Source organism: Sturnira hondurensis, unplaced genomic scaffold (assembly GCF_014824575.4).
Source record: "Sturnira hondurensis isolate 20B ecotype Veracruz unplaced genomic scaffold, ASM1482457v3 Scaffold0004136, whole genome shotgun sequence".
NCBI lineage: Eukaryota > Metazoa > Chordata > Mammalia > Chiroptera > Phyllostomidae > Sturnira > Sturnira hondurensis.
In genome coordinates, this window is record NW_028076767.1 from 16476099 (window position 1) to 16489790 (window position 13692).

The 13692-nt window shown below is 33.6% G+C and overlaps 1 protein-coding gene across 6 annotated transcripts in view; it reads left to right on the plus strand.

The window, feature by feature from the left end:
- CALCRL (calcitonin receptor like receptor) overlaps positions 1 to 13692 on the plus strand; it is a 90097-nt gene that overhangs the window by 47910 nt on the left and 28495 nt on the right. For 2 of the 6 annotated variants that reach the window (XM_037043789.1, XM_037043792.1), the window contains 6 exons: positions 3576 to 3666; positions 3872 to 3933; positions 5007 to 5100; positions 8314 to 8446; positions 11426 to 11536; positions 11631 to 11743. In XM_037043789.1, coding sequence (XP_036899684.1) covers positions 5047 to 5100; positions 8314 to 8446; positions 11426 to 11536; positions 11631 to 11743 — 411 coding nt within the window. In that variant the 5' untranslated portion in view covers positions 3576 to 3666; positions 3872 to 3933; positions 5007 to 5046. The remainder of the gene's footprint in view (positions 1 to 3575; positions 3667 to 3871; positions 3934 to 5006; positions 5101 to 8313; positions 8447 to 11425; positions 11537 to 11630; positions 11744 to 13692) is intronic. The other 4 variants (XM_037043790.1, XM_037043794.1, XM_037043791.1 and 1 more) reach the window with 3 other exon arrangements.

The window sequence follows — 13692 nt, forward strand, 5'->3', positions numbered from 1 at the left end:
TCAGCATGGCCCAGTGAAGATGATGTTTTTATATTGTATTTCCCAAAAAGTAGTAGGCCAACAATTTCCTCGGCTGTTAACTGAAATTGGAAATTTCCCAGGTCTCCCAAGGAGTTTTATTCAAAGGGTCAGTGGTGAAACCTAGACATGTTCAGGGAGTTCTGGAGGTGATTCTGATGGAAGTGAGCCATGAATCCACACTTTGAGGAACACTTTATGCTACATCAGTGATTATATACCTCTTTATTCAATAGCCTAAAAATAATGCAAGCCCCAAATGATATTATTAAAAAGGGAGTATAGTTTGACTTTCTTACATCAGTAACAGATTCTTAAGAAAGGGAAACCTCTTTTATTTTGTTTTTTTTCTTACCACTTTATGTATTTAAACTGATAGAGCCATTCTAGGCCATGATGGGAGTGGGAAATGAAAATTTACCTTGGCATTTCTTTCTCAAAGATTCTATTGGAAATAAAGACAGTACTTTGCAAGGATAATTCTAGTGCAAAGACTTATACTTTGCCAAAATATTTAAGCAGTGAGGGGAGAATACAAGGTAATCAGGATAGTTTGCTTTGCATTTTTCACAGCAGCACAATCTGTTCTACATAGTGGAGGATAACAGAGACTTTCCATTTGCCATACAGGTGTGGAATATTGGAGTGGAGGAGAGTGCTTATTCCTTGTTTAGATTCAGAAGAAATGTGGCTTTTATAATAGACCATCAACAAAGACACGTAGTAGGTAGGAAATAGCCTCACTTTGCTCACACAAAGGTTAGGATAGTTAATGGCAAATTAGACAGATATGGGAAATGCCTCTGTTAGCCAATTTTATAGTGATTGGATAAATAAATAGAGAAAGTAATATGGCTGAGGGCCTATAATAATCTAAGATGTCTTGGAAATGGAGTAGTGGAAGATGAAAGTTCTACTTTTAGAATTAGGGTTAGGCAGTGCATCTAAAAATAAGGATTATTATAAAGGAAAGTAAATTAATGGAAAGTATACATAAGAACAATGAAAATTTGTGGAAAGAAGAAGCATGTTTGCAAGGCACTGGTATGCATTTATAGGGTTTACATATTTGTGTTCAAATAATTCAGTATTAATTTTCACATTTATTTATAATTTTTATGTAAAATAAAACATTGTTTTGTTGAAGTGAGTCAAGAAGATTGCTTAAAATTGGTCACTTTGAACATGTAGATCTCTGAAAATTAAAGCCCTGAGTGACTAGGAAGTTATCTGAGAGTTTCAGACATGTTTTATTTCTCAAAGTTCTTTCTCTGATAAAAAAATTGTTTTTATTTTATGTTGGTGATTCTTTGGGCAAGCACGACAAAGTCTACTTAGAAATAAGCTATTTTTATTCCATGTGTACAGTAAAAACATTATTTTGTTTCTAGTAGTAGAACCAAATTTTCCAGTTTGTTTAATTTTGAGTGGTGAAAATAAAATATCGATAGTACTTATGGGAGCCGTGAGGCTAGCAGTTAGAAAGAGAAAATGCCATTGTGACTCCAGATCTACTTAAGAGTTAAGATGGAGCAATCTCAGTTTTGAGGAAGTTCTTTTCTTACTCAACAAACCTAAGCACACTTAAAAAATTCATTGGCAGATTTAGTCATTCAGCTTGACCTCCTCTATTAAATACTTGATCTCTCCTCAAAATTAAGTAAGACTACTATATTTCACAAGGCAGCATGCAACTCAGTTTTCAGTAAAGAATTTAATAAGATCTGAAAAAGTTTTACAATGATCTGCTTAACAACTTTGGTTTCTTACTATGAGATGTATTTCAGTAAAGATAAATTTGGAATAAGCTAAATACAGAAGAAAGGACCACTTGCTGGATGAACATGTGAAAGGCAGTACACAAAGAACTAATGAGCTAAAACGAGGAATACAATTAAACATATATCTCCATACAAGCAAATGTACACCTCCTGATAGCAATCATGCCATTACATCTACCAATATGAGACTCAAATTAACTTTATGTTTAGATGTATCTGCAATGGCGTCATCTGCATGTCATAATCCTTCCATTACTGATCTACAGAACTCTTCCTGAAAGGGGTGACTCCTTCGTAACTACCACTGACCACAATGTCTGCTGGCAGGGACATTTGATGCCTTGCAGAGCAAAGGACTCAAGTGAATTGGTTCACAACATACAATGGAAATTGCCAAATCTCACGGAGAGTACAGGGATTCACCATGAGTTTGAAAGACAGCCACCTAAATTTGCTGCTGCGTCCTTGATAAATCCAGGGACCATAGACCTGCCCTTGGATTAGGAGTGCTACAAGTTTACACAGTGCAATATACACCCTTGTTCCTAGTGGCCCACTTTCCAGATTGCTAGAGAATGAGGTGAAGAAGGAAAGCTATAAAAGTAAGATTATTTGCATTGATAAATATTTTATGAGTTGAATAAAGTCCTCTTAAAATATTGGTGCCGGAATGATCTAGTGAACACTAAGAGATATTTCACTAAGATACTTTTTGGAACTCTGATCTTTATGCTTACTAGATAAGAAAAAAAATAACTGTTATTGTTGGGTGAAATAGTTTTCAAATGTATTGGATCTGGGAAATTTAAACATGTTTTTGATGCCCTTTCCTGTTTGATTTCTGAGCCCATGTATATATTAAAGGTAATTTAATATTTACTCATGTGTAAATCATCAAAGCATTGATGATAATAGAAGCATCATAAATACCTACCTGATTTCCAAGTAGAATAATATTGTTTCTTCACATTTTTATTTGCATATTTTTGTATTTGTATATTGAATAAGAAAAATTTGAAATACTATTTTAAATTTGGCTTAACCTTCATGACTTTCAAAGTCAGTATAGTAACTACAGTTTGTTCAGTACTCAAACAACCACAGAATTCAAAATCTGATTAGTTTCAGGATTTTATTTTGTAAGAAAATAAACATGCTGATATGAGGAATTTCCCCCAATTTTTATTGTCAGTAGAGATTCAACACTATGTAAAGCCTTCTAACAAAAAAATGACAGTATGATTATTGCTATTGATTATAAATTTAAAATCTTAAAATACTTTTTATCGGGTCATTTCTTCATTCACTTATGCAGCAAATGTAAATTAACTGCTAGTCACAAAGAGTACAAAGATCAGTGAGATATGGTTTCTGGCTTTGAGAAACCATACCAACAAGGAAACTAGATGTGGGTAACTAAGATTAATGACAACACATTCCAACAAAGGATTAGACAAAGGAAGATTTTCAAAGGAAGATTAAACTATAGTTTAATTTTACAATATTTGTATCATATTATAGTTTTTGAAATTTACTTAGATAAAATATTAAGTTAGATTTTTCAGTGTCCCAAATATCCTCATAAATAAAAATTGATGTTTATCTAATGGAAAACAACAAATACATCTGACAAAACTCAAATATAATATAAGCAACAAAGACTAAAAATTGGAAGAACTTAATAAAAATATCATTTTAATGTTTTTTCATTTCAATTTATCATGGAGAAGCTTTTGGCTCATTAAAATAATATTACCATATCAATCAATATTTCAGGTCATGACCCCAGGATTTAAGAAGTTCTTCAAGACAATGTTGAATATGATTCAAGAGAAAATGTGATTTGAGTCTGGAGACAATTGTGCATGTAAGAATTGAAAAATTAGATTTTCTCATGGTAAAATGTAATAAAAACTAAAATATCAACTCATTAATTAGCAAATTATAAAAATTTGATTCATTTTCTCCTTCTGTTACAACATGCATGATATTTAATATCTAAAATTAATACAATATTTCTATTTTTTGATATATTTTTCTTAAAATCAACTAATAAAAAAAACCTGGTGTAGCAGATAGAAGAGAAAACATTCTTTGGGAGATTACGACAGTTAAAAAGACAAGCCGCTTCCAGGTGAGTCCCTGGTGTGGGCAAGCAATGGCGTAGATTCTACTTGCTGGTTAATGGTGGGCTCTCATTGCATGTAATAATAAAAACAAGAAACAAAACATGCAGAAAAGGTTTCTGTAATCTTTATTGTAACATTTGCCCTATTGGAAAAAGTGTGACAAGATTCCTAATAAAATAAGGCTAAGTCCATAGTTCACTGGCTAATGCCTACTGATTGAAAATTTTTTATCTCCTTTGAAAAACATTTTTACAGTTAAATAAATATCGTCTTATGGCTATAACAGGGTAATTTATAGCTCATAAAAACTATCACAGGCAGTTGCTTGTACACCTTGTAGGGGGAAGCATTAAACATGTCACCCCAGAAATGTTTCTTAAAATTAAGAAGTTAAGAAGTGGAGTTTTAGAAGCCATTTTTTATTTGTCAGAATTATATCTACCATTAGAAATACTTAACAGAAACACTTTTATTTAGTATTTCCCATCTTTTGCAAACAAAATTTAATAATGTAGGTGACTCGGTAATTTTTATTGCCTTGTTAAAAAAAATTGAATTGTTCAGTGAAGAATAGTTTCTACTAAACTACAAAGCTATTTCAATAAAATATGAATATTGATTCTCAAGAAATTAGCCAAAGAACAATTTGCCCCTTAAATTATTGAAGACTCAGAGAATTAAGAACAAAACTAATACTTACAGAAAATAAAGGTAAGTTTTATAGTAAATATGCTATCAAAAATTGGTACTTTTATGTCTCATAAAACCATTTGTTTTGGCACTTTAATTACTTTGTCCTAATTTTGGTAAAGAAAAGGAAAATGAGATGTTTTCTAATTACTAAAAATATATATGCAAGAAGCTTTACTGTTTGTAATATGAATTAAATTAAATTAAAATATATTTAATTAATTTCTTAACTATTTTAGGCTATAATGCTTTTAAATTTATAATACATAAGACAATAAAATTCTTAAAGGAAAAGTACTGTGTCATTTTAAAGAAATTTTTCTATTGAGAACCATGTATATTTATTACATAAACATTGGTGAATTAATTTTTTCATTTTCTATTGCAGTTTGATTTGTATCATATAACATTTTATCTTGGCATTAATAATGATGGAGAAAAGATGTATGCTGTATTTTCTACTTCTTCTGTCTTTTTTTACGGTAAGCACAATTTTTTCTGAGATAGTTCTCTATGTATGATAATTTCTATTTTAACTTCCAATATATCTATAGTTGATAAAGGTGAATCACAACAAAATGGCATGCAGTCATCTGATGCATACACCAAGTACATTTTTATTTGCAATAAGCACAGCAATAATGTATTTTTTTCAGTGTACACCTTAAGGTATTTTGCCCCGTGGTAGATACTATAGGACAGTGGCACAGTTGGGTGGGGAATGTCAAAGTGAGAAAAGTAAATGAATACAAATACGCAGAACACCAGACGAAAGTATCGGGTTGACCAAAAGTCTGTTTAGGTTTTTTCTATAAAATAAAAGACACATTTTTCATTTTCACCAGTAACTTAATTGATTTGGATATATTGAGCATGTCACTATTTCTGGCATGGTATAATGTTGATTGTTCTCAATGTCTCCATTTGATCGCTACCAACTTCAACTGGTCTGCCCGACTGGGGAGCATCGTCCAGCTGGAAATCTCCATCACAACCACTTTAGGCATGTTTGATCGGTCACAGCACCTTTTCCATTCACAACACAAATCTTTTTTTGCATTTCAGTTATGTTTTTATAAAGCATAATATGCCAAAAATGCTGTATATTTTCTTCCATCTTCAGTATTAAAACAGCTACACAAAAAGTCATCATCGATTTTGATAAGTTTTTTAAATGCTTGGTGACATGAAACTCTCACAAGACAATCTAATAAAACTGTCTCGAATGAAGTTAAAGACAACTAAGCGCTGTTAGAGCCATCTTGCAGAAAAAACTAACTTTCTGCCAACCTAATAATTATCAGTTTGGGAAAAATAGAGCTGCTGTTGTACATAGTAGATAAAATATTTTCAACCAGATCTGCTGACTGTGAGGTAGAACTATTAAAAAAAGCAGAGCCTAACCTATTGGTTTTTCTCCCATTCTGCCAACTGATTGACTTACGTTAGTTAAAAAGCAATTCAGAATCATGCACTCACTGTATTTTAAGTTAATTTCCTCATCCATTCATTCAAATAAGTACTCTGTCCATTTTCTGGCAGGCACTGATGCTAAGTGTGGGGCAGGTATGTACGTGAGCATGTGCACTTAAGTGCACCTGCATGATTGTGAGGCTGGAGGTGGAGAGTACACCAGGGATGACTAAAGAGCAATTGCAATACTGGAGGCATCATATACCTTACACATTTCATTTTATGTTTATTTGCAGAAATATTGTTTGTATTTTTCTGTCTCACATTAAAACCCTGACAGCATTCATTAGACTTTTTCTTGCAAAGTGCTGTCTTTACTTCTAATAGAACCTTTGAGGAAGAAAGAAAAAGCCAGTGCAAAGGTTTGTTTCCCCACCCCCCTTATGGCCTAGAGTGTCTCAGGTTAAAACCATGGCTGTGCTCTTATCTCATATGTATGAGAAGCCGAGAGACGTAATCTCATCTAACTCTGTGCCAGCAAACAATTTTCCTGTGGTGTCTCCAAGCAAACCCCGCAAAGATTCAAACAAAGAAACTCAAGAAAAATATAGAAAACCTAAACTGGTAAAAAGCNCAGCATTCATTAGACTTTTTCTTGCAAAGTGCTGTCTTTACTTCTAACAGAACCTTTGAGGAAGAAAGAAAAGCCAGTGCAAAGGTTTGTTTCCCCACCCCCGTTATGGCCTAGAGTGTCTCAGGTTAAAACCATGGCTGTGCTCTTATCTCATATGTATGAGAAGCCGAGAGACGTAATCTCATCTAACTCTGTGCCAGCAAATAATTTTCCTGTGGTGTCTCCAAGCAAACCCCGCAGATTCAAACAAAGAAACTCAAGAAAAATATAGAAAACCTAAACTGGTAAAAAGCAAGGCCACATTCCTGTCAGCATTTGTATTTGAAAACATTCTCTAATCTAGGAGCAGTCCAAATTCTGCACTTCTTAGATGTTATCATAGGTAAATAAACTAGAACTCAAGAAACAGGACTCCTGTTTCTTCAGCCCCCGCCCTGCACTGAGCATGGCAATGAGCTGCAGTGGCCAGCACTGGCTTCCTCACAGATAACGCGGTAACCAACAGATTACCACTCCGATTAGTGTGATTTAAGGAACTGTGGCTGTTTCTCAGACAGTGTGCCAATCTCTGGGGTTTTATTTTAAGAATAAAAAGGATATTGATTTTATGCAATTCTATAAATTTACTGAAAGCAGGAAAAAAGAATTAATTTTTGATATTGTAGATTTCCATTTATAGTTTTGCAGCAAAGTTGCTGCATAAATCTTCATTAGGAAATTAAAACCAATTGCAGAATGAATGAGTTAATTTTAATGGGGGTCTGTTGGTGGTAAACTTGAGTGGTGCCACACAAAAGGATATTACTATTTAGAATTTACTGAATTCCACCTAAAATGGAAGTGAGGCTTGGTATAGTGATACTACATTGGAAGAACACAAAGACATACCTCATCTAAAACTTTTATTGATGTGTGTACAATAAATACCATAATTTTCAGACTATAAGATGCACTCTCCCCGCCCCCACCAAATTTGGGAGGAATAATGGTTGTTAATGCTGCTGTTGAGTTCTGTTTACAATTAGATTGGTAAAATATTATGTTATTAAATATTTTACCACATTTTTTGCTTCAAAAAATTTCTCTATTTTCCTCTAAAACCTAGGTGCTTCTTATGGTCCGAAAAATATGGTACTCTATTCACCATTGTCACAAATGAATTTGGCATTATTTTGATTATCAAAATATAATTATAAAAATGGCAATAATTTTTTAGCATTATCTTGTGCCAGATACTCTGCTTTCTTATCTTGATATTCTCTTACCCCATTTTACAATAAGAAAGCAGTGGCTTAGCAGGTTGAATATCTTGCCTACATTCACAGAACTGGTAAAAAAATAGTGGCCAATTTTGCATACAGCTCTGTCTGCATTCCACACCAGTCCTGAAGCCAGCCTCTGCTGCTTTAGAGAGCCAAGCACTGACAAGACTATCCTTCTCTTCTCTGCTATTGGCAGCATTCTTTACATTGCTTGAAGCAGGACAGGATGAGGGAGACGTTTGCTGTGGAAATTGGCAGATGCTACCAACTACGGATTTCCCCCAAAGGCAGTTGACCGAGCTCTGCACTTACTGTTTTCCATTGTGACAGCTTGCCTACAGTAGACATTTTCACAGTTCTGAAATTTTATTTTTTTAATCTGTTAGATTCTTGTCGTAGCAGAAACAGAAGAGAGCCATGACCAACAAAATGAGTTGCGTGTTACTAGAAATAAAATTATGACGGCTCAATTTGAATGCTATCAGAAAATTATGCAAGACCCCATTCAACAAACAGAAGGTAAACATGATCATTTAATTATGCATAAAAATTGTGCATAATTATGATGTATTTCTAAAAGAAAACCATCCTTTTACCTCATTATGGGTTTTTTAAGTCTTGTTAACAATGAGTCAGTTGCTAATTTTACTGATATATTGGGCAGTTTTAATTATTTCCTTATGAAAACTGCTTTGTGACACACTTTCTTCTTTTATGGAATTCTAATAAAAATGTGCACAATAGGCATAAGTATGTGTCTTGAATTAAATGACAGTTGATCTTCATTTTCTATAATTGTGTTTTTTAACAAGCTGCTTGATAGGAGTTTACGTCATAAAATGACAATTTTTTGCATAACCTATACTTTGACTAGTATATTTGGTGGAAAAGTTAATAAAGTCTAAGTACTTATGTTTCTGTTGAGTTATTCTTTAGATTTTTTGTGACATTTATTGGTGGCCTATTAAATGCCAGATATTTGCCTCAATTCCAAAGATACAAAGATGAGTTAACCCAAAGTAGAGTGGCCAAATTAGGGTCCCCCCCAAAAATAGGTCCTGTATTTTATCTACAACCCTGAAGACAAAGTTATCTTAAAATATAAATTGCTAAACTCAGTAAAACAAAGCAAAATATAAAGACTCTAGATATTTCTAGATTTTTAAACTATCAGTTAAAACAAAAATGTGAATTTTTAAAAAATATTTGAGCCCTGGCTGGTATAGCTCAGTGGATTGAGCGCGGGCCTGCGAACCAGATGATCATGGTTCGATTCCCAGTCAGGGCACATGCCTGGGTTGCAAGCCGGTTCCTTGCAGGCCAACTCCCAGCAGGGGAGGCACAAAAGGCAACCATACATTGATGTTTCTCTCCCTCTCTCCTTCCCCTCTAAAGATAAATAAATAAATAAAATCTTAAAAAATATATTTGATAGTTCAATATACAATGTTGATATAAATAAAAAGTTAAAGTAGATTATTTTAAATATTTTAACTGTCAAAATGAACTCACTTATGATAAAGATAAAAAGGTGGTTTTCCATATTGGTCAACTTTAAAGAATATAACTGAACAATATAATTTGTTCATCTTCACAATAGTAGTTGGATCTGCAGATCTGCTATCTGCTTGAAAATTTTTATTATAAGGTATTTATCCAGTTAAAAAATCTTTAAAATAAGCCGGGTGCATGGATTTGGCAAAAAGGAAAACAGTCTCACAGACACAGAAAGCAGTGCAGTGACTGCAGCAGAGCTGGGGTGTTATAAGGTGGATGCATGGGAATAAAACATACAATGAAAAATAAATAAATAAGCCAGACAGTGACAAATTATCTGATATTGGGTAAGTAGGGGTCAAGTTATTAAGTGTTAAAATATTTGTATACAAATTTTGTGTTAACTGATCTTGCTTCTCATTTTATTCCATTAAAATTTGTATAATTAGCTTAAAATTATTGAATTAACCCCCTCACAATCCAATTGTTAACAATAGAAGTAACTTTATGAAGGTTTCATAATAAAATAATTTTCTGATAAAGTGTAGGATTACCACATAATAGATCTTTCTATTATAACTTCATTAATGTACTTTCTAGTTTTAAATACTCTAGAAAGACTTGTAATAAGGAACTGTCTTTATTTTAATGTTGTATTTCCAAAATCTATTTGATCACAGAAACTTTTTTAATGGAATCCCTACCCACTCATGTCTCCCTCAAATGCCATTCAACACAGTTTGAAAAATCCTGGGCCTTGCCATCTATGATGCTGCCCGTGTTGTTGCTAATCAGTTGGTCTCTAAAGGAATATCAGGAAATTTTTCTCTGATATGCAGCAAAATGCATTTTATTTAGTAATGTATGGTTATAATCTATTTAAATAACTATTTGAAAGGCACAGGAATGAAAATTGAGATTTTTTTTAAAAAAACTTAGAATTATTTAGATATTCAGGCCAATAGATTTGTTTTTACTTCCATAAGGGATTGCTTAATTCTGAGATTGCGTGTAAATCTATTTAGTATTTAAAATAATAAACATCTCACGTAATATTTAGGTTTCTGTTAGTGTGTGTCTACCTGTCAAAGCAGAAAATTACTTTCTTTGATTAAAGACCATTAAATTGGGAAAATTGGTCATTTAATACTCCTTTACTTTTCAAAAAATATTTACTGTTTCTGGTAAGAGATTATTTAAGTTCACATTGGTAAGAGGAAAATTGTAAAAAAAATTTAAAAAATAATTTTAAAAAATTTAAAAATAAATTAAATATTTAATTTAATTATATTAAATAATCTGTGCCATTTGAAAAGTAACATAAGAACTAGAATTTGGTGGAGGGGCCTACAGAAGTATGTGTCAGGGTTCAAAGGGTAAAATAGAAATATTCATTCATTTGCCTCAGAAAATACTAACATCTTACCCTATAAACACAGTTACTAAAATAAAATATGTTTCTAATATTTCCAATTTCCCATAACTTAAAAAATTAAGTGTAAGTTCACAGATTAATCACTACCTTATGGTTAAGGACAACCAGGAAAATCATTTGATTTATTGAATATATAGCTAAAATTTTTACATATTGTTTTCAGATGTTTCTAATTTAATATAAGAAATTAGTTATTCTAATACTTGCTTGGTGAAAAACTCAAGTAATTGCTATACATTTATATACCACATAATAATTCCCATCAGCCAAGAGTTGCATGCACGAAGGTGGTGTACCATATCGCCTAGGTCTGTAGTAGGTGAGCACTTACACACACCTAAAGGTGATGTGGGCACCATGACAAAATCATCTAGTGATGCATCTCTCAGAACGCACAGCCATCATTAAGCAGTGCATGACTATGGATTTGCTCTGATGTCTTCGTTTTCAGTGGATAGTCTTTATTCTGTGTCATTGTGAACCCTCCATGAAGACTTTATGTCTACGTGTGTATCTGGTGCAATTCAGCACCCGATATAGCTTCTAATTTTTATCCTCCCCTTCAGGCATCCACTGCAACCGAACCTGGGATGGGTGGCTGTGCTGGAATGACGTCGCCGCGGGCACAGAGTCAATGCAGCACTGCCCTGATTACTTCCAAGACTTCGATCCTTCAGGTAATAGCAGCAATGTACACACCATCTCCTTGACATCTATTTAATGAACATTAGGTTAGGTAAATTACTTTCCTTTTTTCTTTTTAATTTCAAGAAAAAGTGACAAAGATCTGTGACCAAGATGGAAACTGGTTTAGACATCCATTAAGCAACAGAACATGGACGAATTATACCCAGTGCAATGTTAACACACATGAGAAAGTGAAGGTATGTACCAATTATAAAATGAAATTTAACCTACATTATCTATTCAAAAAGATAGTTACCAATGTGGTTTTGGAGGAAATACGGCTAGCATTCCATTTTGTTGTAAAGCCTTTTCATAATATTCGTGGAGAAGAACAATAAGAAAAATATCTTTGTAGAAATAATTACTAGTTATTCTATCATACCACCTAGGAAGCAATTCTGCCAGGTAATAGTGTATTTACAAGTCAATGGCTCAGTACGAGAATAACAAATTTTCCAAAGAAAACATTTTAAAAGTGTGAGAAAAGAGGAATTCCACCACATTTTTATTTGTGGTGGAATTTCTAGAGTTACATTTTCAAACTGGGCTCCAGTATGCAAGCCCACCAGCTTTAAAACAGATCTGTGTGTCCCTCAGCAGGAGGCTTTTATTCGGACTGGCTGGTAGGTCACCTTCACTCAAGTTCCCAATTTTAACACCGCATATTAGGTCAAGGTTAGTCACAGTTTGTCCCAACAATAAAAGTTTGACAGAACCTGTCTGCATGTATTTAAACATGTGTACGAGGTCTCTAGAGGTCTGCATGTATTTAAACATGCGTACGAGGTCTGTCCAGATGGTATCTAGCCATGTCAACAGAGACATTTATTGAAGAAGATAGAAGACACAAGAAACATTGTACACAGGGCAATGATGCCTCGGACCCTTCAAAGTAGGCATCTTGGGACCTCACACAGTTCTCCCAATCTCCATCAGCTGTCCTGTTTTGTTTTGTTTTTTTCCTGAATCTCATCACCAGGCTGAAATCTCTTCTCTTTCAAAGGTGATTTTAGTTTTAAGAAAAGCCAGAAGTCTCTGGCCACCAAATCTGGTCTATAGAAGCACTGAGTCACCTGGGTGATTTGATTTCTCTCCAAAAAACTCTGCACAAGACATGATGCATGAGTGTACATGCTGTTGTGATGGAGCTGCCAATCACCAGTTGCTCATAGCTGCAGCCTTCTGAATCATCCCAATAGTTTCGATGGAGGAATGTTCAAGCTTAACACAAAGTCTGATGCAGATTCATTGCTCTACTCATTTAGTCATTTGGGGTGCAATGACCACACAGCACACAGACTCACTCCATGGGACTGCGGCCCCCACTGACTAATGCAGTAAAGTGGTCCTTCTTCACAGGCATTCCAGTCCTCTTTCCTTGGCTGCCAGGTTACATCAATGTTGTGGAAACCATTCTCATTATATTAACAATGGTTGGGTTTTCCAGACAGGTCTCACATATTGCAATATATTACACATTATACATTACATATTGTATATTATGTAAATTATATATTACATATTTATCTAATATATATAAAAGGAGGAAGTTTGTCACAGTGATTAAAATTCCTATTTCTGCACTTTAATAGCTATTTGTCCTTCAGCAAGTCATAACCTCTCTCTGCCTCAGTCCTCTCATGTATAAAATGAGGATAACAGTAAACCCACCCTTAACATTCTCATGAGGCTTGACTTAATACGAGGAAAACACTTAGACAACCAGCCATCATATAGGGAAGCACTTGATAACTGTCAACTATCTTTATAATTATAGCTCATGCATTGTTTGCTTATTCAGAGAACAGTTTGAAGAAAATTATAAAAACATACAATAAAATGGTAAGTTACAGGTAAATGAATTACAAAAATAATCAAAGAGAAAAGCTCAACACCAGGAGAAAGTTAGAATGTATTTGTACAGATCATAGGCTCTTATAAGTTACTGTCTGGATATTTGTCTCGGAGCCTCAGATTTGCCAGGGGAAAATCTGAGAGCCAGTTGAGAAATAAAGCCTTATATGGTATTTAAGTAAAGAACAAAAAGAAAATCATCAAATACCATTTGAATTAAGGTGCACAAAATGGTAAAGTGAAAATTGTCTGTACCTTCCAAAATATAATGCTGGTTTTATATATATCACAA